Below are 18,520 nucleotides of genomic sequence, written 5' to 3' on the forward strand. Positions count from 1 at the left end.
TCTTTTTAGAAGTCAAAGGATAAGGAGAAATACTTTTTTCTTTAAGCCTCGTAATCAGATACTGGTCAGTTCCTTCTAAACTTCCACGTGTCCTGTTCCCAGCTCAACTAAGAGGGATGACAGGTAGAAGCCGAGGTGAGGGTCAAACGCTGGATACAGCCGTACCAGGTTAGACCAGCCGCGAGTTGGTCACAGAGTCACCCACACTGACACTATCCTGTAGCCCTGACTCACGTCATCAGGCCTCCCGTGCCGTGGGGCGGCGGGTGGGAGTTAGTCCCTGCCTGCCTCAGAGAACACTGTTTCAGAGCGAAGACTGGGAAGCCGGACGGCGGGAAGAGCCCGAGCCTGCCATGCTGCCTCTCACGCACGAGTCAAACCTGTCAGTGGCCCTGAGGAAGGAAGCGACTGACCTGATCGAGACGCAGTGCGCCGTCCGAAAACCGCTGTTTGCGTAACTCCTTTGCGATTCTGTGCAGACTCAAGACAGCCTGGTGGACCTCGTCACTGGAGTGCTCCGGGGACACGGGGGGCAGCTCCGTCCCGGGGATGCGCTCAGTCGGGCTTTCGATCATGCTCTGCGCGTGCTCGTAGCTCAGTTTGGTGCAGGAGCGGATGACGGTCCGGCCGAACCACTCGTCCAGGATCTGCAAAGACGCACAGGCGGACTGTGAGCGAGCTGCGCGGAGACCTTTCTCCAGGTTTTCCTTACATGCGGTCTTTCGTCCGCACACATGCTCCAGAGTTCCCGAGCGCAGCCTTTTTTATGCCCAGAATGGTGTCAGTTTCTGGCTGGGCGCAAAGGCCGACCCGGTGTGGACGTGGCGGGCACGGCGTCTGCGGAAGGCCTCTAAGTACACGGGTGGCACAGCCAAGGTCAAGCAGGAAAGTCGAGGTGAAGGGCCTGTCGGAGGTTTTTTTGTTAGTTTGGGTGAGTGGTCATCAGTGTCAAAAGTGGAAGAGGGAATCAGGGACGGATGCCAAAGGTGTGACAGGTGGGGCGTCTGTGAGCTTCGCGATGGACTGGATTTGGGGTGAGGGGGAAGGTGGAGCCACTGACAGCAACAGAGAATGCAGGTGGAGAAGCAGGACGGAGGTAGAGAAAGCCAATTCTAACTTGTCCTATTTGGGGCATTTATGGAGAGACCAAGGTCCAAAACAGGCTTCCCAACCTCACCGCTGCTTGGCTGACTAATCCTTCGTAGCGGGGGCTGTCCCGTGCATCGTAAAATGTTCAGCAGTATCCTTGAACTCTACCGGCCAGATGCCAGTAACACCTCTCCGCAACCTCCAAGCTGACAACCAAAACTGTCTCCAGGAATTGCCGAACGTCCCCTGTCTCCTGGGAAACCTAGGCCCAGGTGGCGACCCACCGGGCTCAAAGCAGACACACCCGAGTTGGCTGGTGGGATCACCACTGACTTGCATTTTATCTTTTCGAGTCATCTATATACCATAATGAGCATTTATTACTTTTAAAACAACAGAATAAACATTAAAATATTTTGGGGACTCCTGAGTCTCAGGTGTAGAGGGGAGATTTGCTTGGGGCTATGTATGGGGCCTGGGGCAAAGGCTAGTGTGGAAGTAGCGAGCTGGCCTCAGCAACCAGAAGGAAGGGGGGGAATGGGAACGGGGCGGGGGGCGGGGCGGGGAGAAAGGGAGAGAGAAAAAAACAGAAAAGAAAGAGAAGGCAAGTAAGACAAGGCTGCATTCTCTACCCTCTCCTCCATGTTAGGGAACAAAAGGATGAGCTGGAGAATGAAATGAAACAAGAGAGCTCAAAGAAGGGGCTTCAGGAAAGGGGTACGCGCAGGCACCCTGGGCACTCACACGGCCCTCGGACGAGGCGGGCGTTGTTCGTACACTTCCCACGGAGCAAGTGTTCAATCACACAGCGACCCTGTGAGGCTAGTATTTGTTATTCTCACTCAGCCAATGAGGAAACCGAGGCACTGACACACGAAGGGATCCGCCGGAGAGCGGCAAAGCCGGGGGGCGCCCAGGCAGCCCAGCCCCAGGGCCCAGGCTCCTGACCACCGGCCTGTGTCGGCCCCTGACGGCACGGAGGGGGAAAACAAAGCGCGAGTCCTCGCACTCAGCATCTGCTTACGGTGATCCGAGGAAGGCTATTTGCGGGGCGGCGCAGGGCAGATGGAGTCCAACTGCGAAGATCTCAGGTGTGTGCTGCGGACACAGGGCCCAGGGCTCTGCCTTCCGCTGGCCCCTCACACACGCCCCGTGTGCTAGTCGCACAGCACACTTCCGTGTGTCACGTGTGAAAACGCCCGGGAAATTATGGGTTAGGCGTAGGTGGATTATGCCACGAAACACTGCTCTCCGAAAACACGGACAACTCGAACGCGGTGCTCGCGGCTCTTCTGAGGCGAGTGGGTCCCGAGGCGGGCGCGCCTGCGTGTGCGCGCTGGATGCGGGAGAAGCCGGCAGGGCTGTGTCCAGGCGTTCGCCGACGGCCCCGGGGGAGTGTCGCGCGCGGGTCCCCAGGAGAGCCCCTTGCGGGCCGGCCGGGCCCGCCCTATCACAGCCACGTCTCCTGAAAACTCCCCGCTCACGGAGCCGCTCCAGCCTCTTCTAGAATGACGCACCGCGACCTGTTCGTTCTTGTGGTCACAGAGTTTTCCCCTGGAGATTTAGCTTGTTTCCTTTTCTCCATTTCATTCCAAACCGAGTCACTCCTCCCCCTTCTGTGTACCCGCATTCTGCCTGACAGTCTGTCTTTCGCATGCTTAGGAAAACTTTCGTTTCCACTCTAGTCCATTTCTCTCTCACACACTTTACAAGTAGTCTCGCGGACTCCCTCAGGCATCCAGGTCACAGGATATCTGGCCTCCTGAGGCCTTTTTCCTAGAGGACACAGGAAACCACCGTGGGCTCACACAGGGCAACCAGCAGGCACGGGCCAGGCCGCCTCGGACCATGACTGGGCATCTGCTTTCACGTAAACTGCTGGGTTAAAGAATCCTTAAAAAACCTCATGAAAGGGCCACGCCTTCTCTCTTGAAATATCTATGCACGAAATTCTGCAGTCAGTTCCTGGACACCCTGCCACCCCCAGCCCAGTGTATCCTGCTCTAAACAGCCTTGCCGCTCCCTCTGGACCTTCTGATGGCTGTGCTGGGCCCCGACCAGGGGCCACCTTTCATCCTGAGGACTTCTTAAAACGTATCATCTGTGACCTGGCACACTGGAAGTCCGCCGCTCACCGGACGGCTGACGACAGGTGCTGGCCGCTCCGCCTCAGTGCGAGGCACTTTTTTGCTAAGGGGCACCTCTGTTCCTTTAGCCTGCTTCCTTATCTGTCAACACCCATATCAACAGCACCCGCAGACACGACCGGATCCGAGACCACGGGGCTGGCAAGACGTTTCCTGTAACGCCTGCATCCCAGAAGACCTGCACCGGCCTCTGTCTGAACACACGAAGGCCGGAGTGAGCGTTCTGAAGAGCCAGGGAGAACTTCCTGGCCCAGTGACAGTGGCCTCAGGCGGCAGAACCTATCCTGTTTTAACACGATCCGGTGATTCCGGGAACCGAGCTGACACATGGAGCAAAAAATATCGCAGGCCAGGAAAACGAGTCTGCAACCACCTTGTGGGGAGGCAGCAGGGGAGCAGGGAAGCCCATCACAGCCCTGCACAGGCGGGCAGCAGGGAAAGACAGACCTGGAGCGGGTGTTCCCAGGGGCAGGGGCCTCACGGTACGGGAGGAAGCCTCACTGGACAGAACACCTCATTAATTTCCAATTTGGAAACTATTCACATCAACGCCCCGTCCATAACCAGGGCCCGTGGCAGAAGACAAAAGGACCAAGAGTTTTTCATGGAAAAAGGAAAAAAGCCACGAGGAGCTTCATAAACAACACCCTCTGGAGAGAAGGTCCCGCCCTTCCTCTCTCCTGGGCTTACTCGCAGGCCCTGGGGCACCCCCTCTCCGCAGGCGGCACGCTTCCCGCGTACACTCTAGGACACCACCGCCGAGGACAGCCGGTTAAACACCGTGCTGACGCCTCCTGCAGGCACGTGACCAGAAACAGTCCCGGTTAGTAAGGAGGGACGACCCGTGCCCCACGCCCTGCCTTCCCTTACCAGCCGGACAGGAAATACCACCCACCACCATCACGAGCAGCACTTCAGAGCGCCGGGCCCTGTTCCCTACATGGCCTCTTCTTACAACCTCTGTAACGTACAGTTGAGAAAACACTCCGGGGGTCTGTGAAGTGACACAGTCTTCGAAGTGGCAGCCAGGATGAGACCCAGGTCTAAAGGCTTAAGACTCAGAGTCCAGTGAGATGGCACTTAGCAGAGTCTGACCTCATGGGAGCTGGGCCGGGCAGTTGCCACAGAGTGAGGAGCTCAGCCGCATAACCAAAGCCAGCTTTTCCCAGAGCAAAGGTGCTCCTGGAGACGAGAAGAGACTCCAGACCCCAGCAGACGCTGCCGTCCATGCATTTCTAGCAGATTTTTTTCTGAATGAGAGACTGGAGAATTTTTAAAAGGCAGAGATGAGACCTACTGTTTGATTTAGGACCACTCTGTCTGCTGTGTTGAGAGAAGATGAAGCCAGGAGAAGAGTTAGAAAGCCCAAGGGGTCCAGGCAGGGCCTGGCAGCTAGGGCTGGGGGACAGTGCTGATCATGGCAAGGAAGGAGGCAACCTGGAGGTCGTCAGAGGTGACGCGGAGTGCTTTCCTGGTGGACATGGGTGGCGGGAGAAAGGCCAAGCCGCTGATGACCCCGTGGTTTCTGCCCTGCGCAGATGGCTGCAATGAGGTTGGAACCGGCAGTTTCTGGAATCTCCTGTCGCATCCCGAGGTCGACAGCACACGTCGGGGGCATCGCGGAAGAAGCAAGCAGGGGGTCGCTACTTCTTTTATTATTCTGACCTCTGCCCTGAGATATTATGGTTTCAAGGTCTCAGGACTTGGCCATCAAGTCAGATTCATTGCTTTTGACCTTTAAAGTGTAAGACTGGTGTTTTTACGAAGGTGACTTCAATTTCTGATGCCTCTGGGGAGCAGGGCACACAGACGGGGTCTCCATCTTGCAGGACCCTAGTGCCAAGCGAGACGGAAGTGCCGGAGGCATCCAGGAGACAATGAAGTAGTCACTGGACTGACGTAGTCAAAGTGGCTTTCGTGGCACCAGTGTTGGACCTTACGAAGCTCAAGAATCGATTGGGTTTGTTCACCCTTACAACAACACACGGTCACAAACATCCAGATCGGAGAACAATGCTCTTGCCACCAGTATGCGAGGCAGATGCCACACACAGGTCCTTTGGAGTTTACTGATCTCAGAATCTGGGTGCTGGCTTAAGGAAAGCATACGCGACCAAGGTTTTCCAGTGGGTGCTTCGAAAAGCCTGAAACAGCCTTTCTACGGCTGATGGTGCCTGCTCCAGAAAGGAGGGCATCCCAGCAGGGGAAGGGAAAATACAGAACTTCCTCCACGTCGGCTCCGGGTGAGACGGGCCGCACGTCGGGGCAGCAGTGGAGCGATGCTGTGGGCCCTGCCCGGGCTCCGAGGTCCAGGAAGCCACCACGACTTCGAAAACCAGCCTCAGGCCGAGGCCACGCCCCTCACTCATTTGGGGGGCTCCTGATCCCGGGCCACCTGGCTCCTCACTGGCCTACTCTGGCTCCCCGACCCTCCCACCTGTCCCCTGTCCTCAGCACCCCCTATTTCATGCACCTCGACTGTAAGAGATACTCCTCTGTCACTAGATCCCGGGACGAATCAAGCAGGTCCACCCTCGGTGCTGGGGAGAGCCCAGTAGGAGCGTGGTCAGTGGCCCCACAACTGTTCCTAGTTCAAACCCTCGCACTTCCTACTCGGCTTCGTCTGAGAGGGGCCCGGCGTCCCCTCCTGGACCCCGCGCCTACTTCACGCCTGCTCTGCAGCCCCCTCATGCCAGAGGCTTGATTCCTGGACACCGCCTCCAACAGAAACCCCGAAGACCAGCCGGGCGCGCAGAGCGCCTCTTTCTAGTGCTTCTTTTATGACTCTCATATTTTAGAAGCTCATTAGATCAGGCAGCTTTTCGTTCCTTGGGTCTGACTCTGGCGGGTGTAATTTAGATTCAAAGTTCTTTTCTGTTGACTCAAGTTAGTTTTCTTCTATGGGCTTTTATTTTCTATTTCATTAAACTTTTGCAAAAATAAGCATTTATAAAAATATAAAAGTAATAAGTTTTCAAAAAACATTAGAAAATACAAAAAAGTAGAAAAAATTACTCATAGTCTTACTACCCAAATACAACCACTATTGGCATTCTATTTTATTTCCTTCTGGTCTTTTTCCATTCATTTTTTCCCCCATGCATGTTGCCACGCCCACCAAATATGACTGCTGGCATGCTGTCTTCACAAGTCCTTCTCTGTATTTCAGACTGTGTTTGCTTTTTCACTCTTACAAAGAAATTTATTATCAGATAAGATATACAGGAGTCGTAGAAACCAAGTGTAATGTGTATAGCCTGTTTTGATTCCAGTTCTGAAAAATCATTGAGAGACAATTGGGAAATGTAATTTGGACGGGGTTTTGGATATGACACCGAGGCTTCACTATTATTGTTAGGCGTGTTAATGGCATTGCAGTTATATAAGAAAATGTCCAAATTGTTTAGAGTTACATATAAAAAAATGACATGATGACTGTGGTTTGTTTTAAAGTACTTTAGCAAAGAAAAAAATGTTGATTGTAGTTGAATCTGAGAGACAGGGAAGGTGGGTGTATTGTGCTATTTTCTTTACTTTCAGGTATGTGTGAAATTTTTCAAAATAAAAATTAAAACATTGAAGTATCCATGAAGCAGTTCACACAGTCAGACAGTTTGAAAGGCTTGTTATAAAAACCAGTAGCCCTGTCCCTCTGTCTCCCCAGCCCTCCCCAAGGGCAATCGCTTTCACCTGTTTGAGCAGGTCAGATTATTCTGATATTACCTCCATAATTCTATATAACCTCCTCGATTGCCTCTTCTTGATTTTTCAATTTTAAGCATTATTCACAAACTTTTCACTATAGAAGAGAATTCATTTCTCTTTCCACATACACTCCCTTCCTCCAATCCAACCTACGTCACCGCTCCAGCCCCGCATCGCCCAGTAAAGTTACCTCATAAACTGTCAGAATTAATTATTCTGGTTACGTAAATACTGTTCCTTTTCTTTCCTACATAACTTCTGTTTTCACTGGAATTAATATAACTGTCGTCTTTGCATTCGCTTGGTTTTCCTGTGTACTCTGTGCATCACTCCACCCCGAACTTTCCACCAACTGCCTAAAACGGTGGTTCTCGAAGTGTGGACTCCTGGGGGTCCCGGAGGCCCTTTCAGGGACCAACGAGGCCAAAACTACTTTCACAACAATACTGCGGCACCATGTGCCCACGGGGACAGCGGCCGGGACCCTCCTCACCACCTCTCCCTCGCGGGGAAAAAAGCCAGTTCGCTTGAGAATGTTTTTGATGAAACAGTAAAAGGTATTAACGTTATTGTCTCAGCCCTTGAGTACTTGCGTTTTTCGCTTATGCTGCATGCTGAAATATGCTGGTTATCTCGAGGAAGAGCATTCAGATAACTGAGTTGGGAGCTGAACTGATGGCTTTTTTTTTCTTTTTTCTTTTTTTTTAGCGGAACACCATTTATACTTGGAGGAACAGCTGACACGTGAACTATGGTTATTTGGCACTTCATGGAAAACAACGGACATCGTTTACTGCCAACGACAAAATTTGAGCTTTCACAAGAATTAGAATTCTGGACCCTCGTATCTGACACACAATACACGAGTCGGTATTTCCTAACACTTAAAGCCTTGTCTAAGATTGGTAGTGGTGTTGCCAAATGTGCCTTGGATATCATTTAATGAGATAGGTCCACATGTAGAAGATTAGCATAATAAGCCAACATTTTCTGGAGGATCTAAATTTCTAAATACATGATAAAAATTCCTGCATGGGTAAAAGATCCACTCAAAGTGTCAAACAGACCAACCCTATTTAATGTAACCCAGTAAAAAAAGTCCAACTGACACCGTATTCGTCTGCAAGGGTTGCCCTAAAAACACGCCACAGACTGGGTGGGTTAGACAACAGCCACTGATTTCCGAGGCGCCTGGAGGCGGGGAGTCCAAGGTCAAGGCGCTGGCCAATTCCGCTTCCGATGAGAGCCCCTCCCGGCTTGCTGACGGTCACCTTCTCACGGTGTCCTCGCGTGGCAGGGAGAGAGAGCAAGCTCTCTAGTCTCTTCTTATAAGGATACTGATCCCATCAGATCAGCGCCCCACCTTCATGACCTCTTTTAACCCTAATTATCTCCCCAAGGCCCCACCTCTGAACACAGTCATGCTGGGGTTCAGGGCTTCGACATGTGAATTCGGGGCAGGGGGAGACACAAAGCAGTCCATAGCAGATACGGTTTCAGATTCTGGACTGCCACTAATTTTTAAGAGACACTGTCAAATTCTGGTCTTGTACGAGGATGTATGACAATGTCCACAATTATCTGAAAAAGCTATTACAACACTCCTTTCTTTTCCAACTACACATCTGTCTAAGGCCAGATTTTCTTCACATGCTTCAACCAAATGAACTTATCCCAATGGACTGAATAGAGAAGCATGTATGAGAACCCCGTTTAACATCTTCTCTGAGACAGACGTGAGATTTACGAAAAAGGAAAACAAGCTTCTTTCCTGATTTTGTTTTAGAGAATATAGTTATTTGTCATAAACTGTTATTCATGTTACCATGGAATGAATCAGATTTATTATCATCTTAATTAGAATATGTAAATGTTTAAAATTGAATCAGTTTTAATTTCAAATTCCGCAATAAGAAAAGCTCTTTGTGGTCCTCAATAACAGTTTAGTGTAACAGGTCCTGAGACCGAAGAGTTTTATAACGGCTGGTCTAAATCATCTCTCAAGAAATTCAGCATGCAGACATTTTAACTACTTTATTCTCCCAAAGACGTCTCTGCTAGAGCCTCTGACCTGCTCCCATTTGGATCGGCTGCCTTCTGCATCGTGTGGAGCTGGTACCGTAGCAAGTTTCTTCGCCACCGCCTAGGCCAGGTGCCAGCGAATTAAGGCCTGTGGGCCGTTTCCGGCCTACCACCTATTTTTAAGGAAAGTTTTACTGGAACACAGCCGTGATTACTCATGGATGTATCGTCTTTCCTGCTACAATGGCAAAGTCGAGTAGTTGTGAGTGAGACCGAATGGCCTATTAAAGCTGAAAGTATTCACCATTTGGTCCTCTACAGGAAAAGTTTGCCAACTCATGATCTAGGATTCTTTCACTTCTTTCCTGTGTTATTTGGTTTATTTGTTTCCTGAATCTCATGTCTTCCTCCTGATTTACTCCTTAATTCTGGTGAAACACACTTTCTGGTAGTTTCTTGAGAAAAGTTATATGAGGGGTACAGATTTTTGAGAACTTGCATGTGCCCTTTGCTACTCTCATATTTTATTGATAGCTTAGCTGGGTACAGAATTTTAGCACAGAAATCATAGTCTTTCAGAGATTAGAAGGCGTTGCTTCACTGTTATCTAGCTTCTAGGGTTATGACAGAAAAGTCTTAAGTTATTTTGAGTTCTGATCCTCTGTACGTGACTTCCCTCCACCTCCCTCTAGGACGTCCATAGGGTCTTTTCTGTGTCCTTGGTGTTCCAAAATTTTCTGATGTGTCTCCACCACAGTGCTGGGTAATGCGCCCTTTCAATCGGAAAAGTCACATCCTCCAGTAATGGGCCATTTCCTTGAATTATTTCTTTCCATCCTGTTCTCTTGGTTCTCTGTTTCTGAATTATTTATTGAGCAGATAGTGGATATCATGGACAGGTCTATAATTTTCTTACACTTTCTATCTCTTTCTGGGACAATTCAACCCTATTTGGTAACCAGAAGTTTGAGTCGTCTTTATTTCTTCTATGACGTTTTTAATTTCTAAGAGCTCTTTTTCCCCCCTCTGCATGTTTCTATTTTAAAGTCTCTGAATCTTACGATACAGATGTTTTCTTTTAAGAACAATTCTCTGAGGACATAAATAATAGTTCCTTTTCCCTCTATAGTCTGTTCTGTCCCAGTTGCTTTTTTCTGTTCGTTTGCTTTGGTTTCCTGCATCGTGCTAGAGGTTTTCCTCTTGGTTGTCTCTTCATCTATGAAAGTGAAAGGCCGATTTTTAGGGATGTGTGTGAATGGAGCTGATCGCAGGCTTTGCTGTAGGGAGATACAGCTGGGCTGCTGGTTTGGAAACGCTCGAGGTTATTCTCTTTAAATCTTCTTCACTATTCAGATTCCTCAGAGAAGGATTTTCCCATTTCCTGACTCAGGGTTATAGGCTTGGCTACCAGGATTCTGGGGCTGGCTGGGAAAAGCAAGCTGGGGCTCAGCGTTCGGTACGCCGGCATTCACTCGGCCTCCCCTAGGGGACCGCCACCATCGAGTGCGTTTGTCGTCCCCCGGTTCGGACATCCTTTATCTTGTCCGGAGAGTAAACTTCTGGTCTTCGTCTAAGCTGTGGGAAGGGCGGTCTTTTAAAAAATAAACTTTCAGTCAATAGAGTCAGTCCTCTCTTCGCCCACCTCTCCCCGACTTCACAGAGTTACCGGGTTTCTGAGCTGCTTTAGGGCTCTGCTGTGTAAACTGGGCTGCTTCTTGGCTTTCTCGTCTGTTGGCGCAGGACTCAGCTTCCCCAGGACTGCTAAGTCAGTTGCCACTCACCCATCTGCTCCCCAGCTTCCAAACCTCTGTTGCCGTTGTCTCCTCTCCCACTCTCTTTGTCTTTGTGGGTTTATGTCTTTTTTTAAAAAAATCTCTTCACTGTTGCTTTAGTGAGGTTTTGGGAGGGAATGAAAGCAAATGTGGGTATTTGATCCTTCATCTTTATTTGGAACCTCTTTATAATTAAATATCTTTTTTTTTTTTTAACTTTCATTTAATTTTAAGCATAGACATTTCCCATGTTCTTACATGGTCTTTGCAACAGCTTCAGTAATTGCATAACACTCCATTGAGTCAGCACCGTAGCTTAGGATCACTACCCTATTTTTGAGTGTTTAGAGTTGCTTCTCTTCGGGGAGGGGACTAGTTGTCCCTAGAGTTGGCTTTCCTGCGTTTGCCCCTTTTAGCCCCTCCGTTGAGGGGATGCCTGCTGCCATTCTTCTCCTCTGTTCTCGCCCTGTGGTTGCATCGCCGTGAGCCCTGATCGCGGCGCCGCCTCGTGCCAGGTCATCCTGCACGGTGATGCAGCACCAATCTTTCTAAATGTCATCTTTCTCATGACACTTCACTAACGATTCACTTGGGCTCCCCCGAGTTTGCCCCCACCCCACCTACTCACACTCGCCATCCTTCCCCTGAACAGGGCCTGCCGTCCCGGCTGAAGCTCAGGCTCCTCCTCCTGCCACTGCCAATCACACCCATCTTCACTCACACCCAGCCTCCTGCGCCGCCCTGCCCCACACGACTCTGCACACTTTCTTCCTTCATCTGATAACAGACAAGAAACACGTAGCTTGTTTCTAATCGTGTAGGATCAGTCTTGCCTCTTAAATGCGCTGGCACCACCCCCGTACCACCCTCATCCTCCCCCCATGGGACTCCAGCTCAGTGCCAGGCACACAGCGGGGGCTTAATAGGGCCTTGATGAATGGAGTGGGCATAATTTAAGTTGGTACCTTGCCCTCCGGAGTCAGTGTCCAGATCACAGAGAAGGTCAGTTTGTCGGTCATGGGGTTGAGGCTGCATAGCTCTTCACACAGCGGCCTGGGAAGCATGGGGACCACCTGCAAACAGAGGACAGGTCAGTGAGCACCTTGCTCCAACCCGCAGGAGTTTCCCTTGGCTTAGAAGCAGCCCAGGGGCAGAGTTCAGGTGAAAAGCTTGCATCTCCAGAGCAAGCTGAAGATGGAGGCGGCTCTGTTCTCTGAAGACTCAGAAAGACCACACTACCTGACACTCTTCCGTGAGCCTCTAGAGTCAAATGGGAATGTGAACCGGAAAGGTTAGGAGAATTGGTAACAGGAGGGAAAATACATGATGGTAACGAAAGCATCACATTTGACTATCTGCTAAAACTGAAGCCCTACACGCAGGAATGAGTTCTGCTCTTAGATATAACTATTCCAGTTGAACTATACACTTAAGAACCCACAGTCTCATGTTTGAGTCTCTTTTTGAGTTAATTTTCATGCGTGATGTAAGTTAGGGGTCCAGTTTCACTCTTTTGTATGTGGCTGCCCCATTTCTCCAGCACCATTTATTAAAGAAGCTGTTCTTTCTCCATTTGGCACCCCTGTCAAAGATTAGTTAGTTGACCCTATGTACATGGGTTTATATCTGAGCTCTCTATTCTGTCCCATTTGTCTATGTGTCTGTTTTTATGCTAATACCATGCTGCTTTCATTATTATAGCTTTGTAATATATTTGGAAATCAGACATGTAATGCCTCCGGCTTTGTTCTTTCTCAAGAATACTTTGGTTATCAAGATTGCAGGATCTTTTGTGGTTCCCTGTGAATTTTAGGATAGTTTTTTTTCTATTTTTGTAAAAAATTCTATTGGAGTTTTAATAGGGATTACATTGAATCTGTAGATGACTTTGGGTAGCATGGACATTTTAACAGTATTAATGTTTCCAATCCAAGAACAGGATATCTTTCCACTTATTTATGTCTTGGTCAATTTCATTCATCAATGCCTTAGAGTTTTCAGTGCATAGGTCTTTCATCTCCTTGGTTAAATTTATTCCTAAGCATTTAATTGTTTTTGATGCTATTATTAAGTGGGACTGCTTTCTTAATCTCCACATCACTTCACATCTGTTACGATGGCTATTATCAAAAAAGACAAGAGATAACTGTTGGCGAGGGCGTGGAGGAAAGGGAACCCTTGTACATTATTGGCGGGAATGTAAATTGGTGTAGCCATTATGGAAAACAGGATGGAGCCTGCTCAAAAATGAAAAATAGAAGTACCATGTGGCCCAGCAATCTCGCTTCTAGGTGTATATTCGAAGGAAATGGAATCAGTATTTTGAAGAGATATCTGCACCTCCATGTTCATTACAGTGTTATTCACAATAGCCAAGACATGGAAACAACCTAAGTGTCTGTCGATGAATGAATAGATTAAAAATTGTGAGATACGTAACACACACACATACACACACACAATGGAATATTATTCAGCCATAAAAAAGAAGGAAACCCTGTCGTTTGTGACAACATAAATGAATCTGGAGGGCATTATGCTAACTGAAATAAGCTAGACAGAGAAAAAGAAATACTGTATAGTACATGTGGAATCTTAAAAAAAAAAAAACAACGCCTATTTCATAGAACGGAGAGTAGACTGGTGGTTGCCAAAGGCCCAGGGGAGGGAAAAATGGGAAGATTTAGGTCAAAGGGCACATACTTTCAGTTTTTAGATAAATTCTAAGGATCTGAAATACAGCATGGTGACTACAGTTAACAATAGGATATTACATACTTGAAATTTGCTGAGAGTAAATCTTAAGTGTTCTCTCACCACGCATACACACAAAAGAGTTAATTACATGAGGTGATAGATGTGTTAATTATCTTAATCTTGACAATCAATTCCCAATGTGTCCATACAGCAAATCATCGCATTGTACACTTTAAATATATACAATTATATTTATCAACGCTTCTTCAATAAAGCTGGGGAAAATAAAAGAACCCGGGGGCTGAGTATAAACCTGTGATGAGATTTCATCAGAGTAAAACTGCTGAATCAGTGCTTTAGTAATTGAAAATAACACAACCGACTGAATCACATGTTGGAACGTTAACAGACTACTCCAATGAAATTGCACCGAAAGCTTCATAAATCTCGGTTTCCTAGATGAACACTGTGGTCAACCAAGCACTCATCTTACAGTGTTTTAAGCCTAAATTATTTCCTCCCTGTATTGATCTTTCCATCCCATAATTAACCGATTCAATGGTATACCCTTTTTAATTTTTAAAAAAATTCTCTTCGATTTATTTTCAAATGATGCCTTACAGCTATCCCAGAATGTTACCTGTTTTCCCTCAAATTCCAAAGGTGAAATGAGCTCTCCACTTGGATCTCCCGAAGATACTTTGATCTCTCCCTCCCACCTTTAAATCTACTCCTTCTCCCATAGTTTTCTGGATTAATGGCATTATCATTCACCCCACCTTCCAAGCTAGAAGCAGCACTGACAGCCAGACAGCCACCGAGGCAACAGGCTGAAGCCTGCCTGACGTGTGGTGCTAGGTGCAGACAATCCTGTGCTAAGTAACTGGGAAGGAACAGGCAAGAGAAGAAACAATGCGCTGGCCGAGGGAAAGTCATCTAGTTAAGGTTCTACATCAGCGAAGGCAAAACCTCCCCTGTGGTTTCTTATTCTGTGCGAAGCGTCCCACACCAGTAACAATTAATAACTGTGTTACCTGGCATTATTCTGAAGGATGCTGTACCTTTTAAACAACTGCATAAAATCTAACGACCACCTGAAAACATCTGGTGACAGCTTTTGCACCATCTGTTCAGATGACACTGTATTTTCTTTCATTTTTTAATGAGTATTAAAATGCGATCTAGATTTTTAACATTTTCTTGCATGTAGCAAGTGTTTTACAAAATACTATAGTTCGACCTGCATAAACACATTGAACAAAATGGAAGAAGTTTCAATACCATACTCTCTCAAGACTGAACTATAATGATTTCAAATAATTTCAGCCTTGGATATGCTATGAACTGAACTGTGACCCCCACCAAATCCCCATGCTGAAGCCCTAACCCCCATTGTGACTGTATCTGGAGGTGGGGGTCTTTAGGAGGTAATCCAGGTTAAATGAGGTCGTAAGGGTGGGGCCTTGATGAGAGAGATAGAGGAGAGAAGGAGGGAGCAGGGAGAGAGAGGGAGGGAGAGAGAGTGAAAAGGAAGAAGGAGGGAGAGAGAGAAGGAGGAAGGGAGGGAGGGAGAATGAGTGAGTGAGTGAGAGAGAGAGAGAAACACCCCTCCCTCCCTGCCCTGCTCACACACACGAAAGGCCATGTGAGGACACAGCTGTCTCCAAGCCAGGAAGAGTCCTCGCTAGGAACCAAATTGGCTGGTACCCTCTTCATCTGAGACTTTTAGGCTACAGAACTGTGAAAGAAAAATCTGTGTTGTTTAAGCCACAGGGTCATGGCATATTGCATGACGGTCCAAGGTGAGTTAGATTAAACTGAATTTGTTGGGGGTACATTCTTGGGTTCTTCTCTGGGGTGCATTATCGGATAGTGGCACCAACTGCACTCTGGCAGCAGGCTGCTCACCCCGCAGGGCTCGATGCCCTTTCGCAGACAGCATTTGTTCTGAGTGCGCAAGGCAGTGTCCGACTGTGAATCACAAAGCTGAGCATTTGAGAATGTAACGTAATTCCCGACTTCATGTTTTAGTGTTTGTCGAAACAAAGTCACTGTAACAAAATGCAATGTGGTACCCTGGACTGGACCCTGGAACAGAAAGAAAACATTTGTGGAAAAGCTGGTGAAATCCAAATAAAGTATGGATTTGAGTTAATAGCGACGTTCCAACGTCAGCTTCTTAGTTATGGCAAATGTGCCACGGTGATGAAAGATGCTAACGGCGAGGGAACTGGATGTGGGAGGTCTCTGTATCATCTCTGCAAAACAAAAGAGCTAACTGAAAAGAAAGCCACTGTCTTCAGGAGTTGATCTCCGAAGTGTTGTGTATTTAAATGTGGAAGAAATTTATGCTAATGAAATGCAATCTGATCTCTTCTTACATATTGGAATTTGGGGTTAAGATCGTATTTGCAAAAAGGCTTTTCCCGTTAAAAAAAATTGTCTAAAGATCACTAACCAATAGAATGAAGTCCAGACTCAGCACCAGCACAAAGCAGGAAAACGAGCTAAGGCTTTGAAGCCAGACAGACCGGGGGTCTGATCCCAGGGTCCGCCACTTCCTGCACAAGTGCGAGTCAGGCCAGCCTAGTTCTGCCTCTCGGTTTTCCTCTTAGTAAACTACTGAAGACACCCGACGGAAGTCAGCTCACTGGTCTTCCGGGTCTTTGGTCGCCGGGCTCAGGTCCCCTGCACCCCCGCGCTCCCCTCCTGCGCCCTGGGCAGAGCCACTCGGGCTGCTCACTGCTCCCGCTCTTGCTCCCATTTTCTGGAACACCTTAACTTTGGCACATCCTTTAAGGTTCAGCTCGTCACCATCTCTTAACGGCTCTCGTACAGATTTCCCTGGGGGAAGGGTGCATACTGTGTACTGTAAACTCGACCCCCCCAACACCCACCCCATTCTTGCAAAAATAGATCTGAGGCAGCCCTAAACCTGCGGCCACTCCGCCCTCCCTGCTCCTCCGTGATCCCTCCGCACTCATCCTGACTGCTTCTTTCTGTGCCTCTCCCCTCCGCGAGACCATAGGATTTTTAGGGAAGAGGACCGACCCCAGTCCCTGTGTCTCTATCCAGCACCTGACACGCAGCAGACTCTCCTAGTTTGCAAATGAATGAATGACTTTGGTTCAGGAAATGAATTGCCTATTTTTTTCTGTTTACTGTGTCACACAGAACATTTTATGAAATACATAGTAGACTTTTACTTAAACATCCTTATATAAGGATCTCATAGGCAGCTAGTATTTTACGTACAAAATAAACTGATTTGGATACTCTCTCTAAAAACTACTGGCACACACGGTAGCTGCCCAGGTTATGCATAAATGCTGCTTGGTATCCTGTATCTTATAAAGACGACATCATTTCAGAATTCACGCTGCAGCAGTCTGATGCCAAAGGACCTAAGTGCTCAGGAAGAAGCTGACCATTCGCACTTTTCAGGTGCTATAAGTATCTTCAAATTTTAAAGGGTATTCCTTTTAATAAACTAGACCTTGGGGCAGGATTCAGATGGAATTCGGAGAAAATGGTCTTTATGTCCACACAGTTTTGTCGAGAGATGGCTATTTCTCTGTCTTCAAAGGAAAATGAATGAACCACAATCACATTTGTGGTTTGGCATGCTGTGGCCGCTCATAAATCGAGCCCGATGTCTGCTGGGGTCACTGGGAGTGTGTGCGCTCCACGACACATGGCAGAGGTGTCAAGTCCACTGTGCGGCAGGGGGCCCCATGGGAGGTGGGGCTGGGGAGACAGGCGGCCACTCCACGTCATACAAGCCCTGTTATTTTGGGGGAGACCTGCCTGGACAGAGCAGAGCGGTCCACACATACTCGTCGGCTCGTGAGGTCTGTGCCACGGTGCACTCCAAGGCTGGGGAGATGAGAAGGGTCCCTCCAGGAGCTGAGTGACTGCTGGCTGTCATAAGCACCGTGCGGACACTTGTGCATCCCCCGATGCCTGCAGAGCTGTCCCCAGTCGTGTCCTGCCTTGCCCTCCCTAGCCTCGCCACTCACTGTGGACCACGTGGGTAATTGCTTAAGAGTTCTCGAACTCCCTCACTCGACAGTCGTCTCGCGATCAGCCTTGCCGTCGGCCTTTGCTGCTTTCACAGCTCATGGCTGAGCGGTGATGGAGACGGCCACTGTGCTGTGTGGAGGTGACGGCTGGGCCGGTCTCAGCTCTTACCTCGGCGGAGGCCGGCAGCCCTTCCGCTCGCCTTTGGTTAGCTCCTTCCTCTCTGCCCTTCGGACTCTCCCAACACTTTACTACTGCTCTCAAAGCTCCGACCCTACTGCCTTCCCCCTTGTTCTCAGCGGAAAACCTAAGCTCTTCTTCACAGAGAAAACGAGAACGTCGGGCTCAAACTGCCGAGCACCCTTGCAGCCCTTTCCTTCGGCCGGCTTCTCCCGACGCCTCCCCTGCGGCTTACCTCTGTGCCTCTGCTCCCCGAGATCTCACGACGAGTGTCCTCCCTGCCCAAAGCCTTCTGTCTGCGCTTTTGATCCTCCTCTCCCCACCGAAGCTCTTTTGAATTAGCTACCTGGGCTGCTGGCCCATACCTTTCCTGTAGACCGCAACTACAAGGCCAGCCTCTCGGTCTTAAAAACAATTAACAACACCCCCCCTCCCGATCCAGACCTCTGGCCCCCTTGGGGCCTCCCCTTCACTTCTCCTAGAGGGTTCTCAAAATTGTTTACACTTTGTCTTCAAGCTCACCTTCCTTTTGCTTCCCAATCCAACATCACATTTTTAAATTATAAAAATTACATGCTCATTGTAGAAATGTTGGGTGATAATGAACCACAGCATGAGAATGCAAACCTTTGGGGGTGCCACGCCTTAGAATAAACCGTGGTAATGTGCTGGCATGGAGCCCTTGTTTTTTCTGTGCACACGGAAACGGCCACATGTCAGGTAACATACCACACGTCATACGTGCATGGGTTCTGGACACGAATCTAAGGGACACGCCGGGGTCCCCGGTACCAGTGCTTACGGGGCTCCTTTCCCCGCTAGCACGGGAGTCCCGTCTGCATCTGCGTCTGCGTCTCTAGCCCTGCCTCCCCGCTCCCCGCGACTCCG

The 18,520-nt window shown here is 48.7% G+C and overlaps 1 protein-coding gene across 4 annotated transcripts in view; it reads right to left on the reverse strand.

Moving 5' to 3' along the window:
* DIS3L2 (DIS3 like 3'-5' exoribonuclease 2) overlaps window positions 1-18,520 on the reverse strand; it is a 261,768-nt gene that overhangs the window by 62,870 nt on the left and 180,378 nt on the right. For all 4 annotated transcript variants that reach the window (XM_016134710.2, XM_016134709.2, XM_036237966.1 and 1 more), the window contains exons 12-13: window positions 11,701-11,808; window positions 414-647 (exon numbers count right to left, since the gene is read on the reverse strand). In XM_016134710.2, the coding sequence (XP_015990196.1) occupies window positions 414-647; window positions 11,701-11,808 (342 nt within the window). The remainder of the gene's footprint in view (window positions 1-413; window positions 648-11,700; window positions 11,809-18,520) is intronic.

This window comes from Rousettus aegyptiacus, unplaced genomic scaffold, assembly GCF_014176215.1.
Source record: "Rousettus aegyptiacus isolate mRouAeg1 unplaced genomic scaffold, mRouAeg1.p scaffold_m13_p_2, whole genome shotgun sequence".
Classification (NCBI taxonomy): domain Eukaryota; kingdom Metazoa; phylum Chordata; class Mammalia; order Chiroptera; family Pteropodidae; genus Rousettus; species Rousettus aegyptiacus.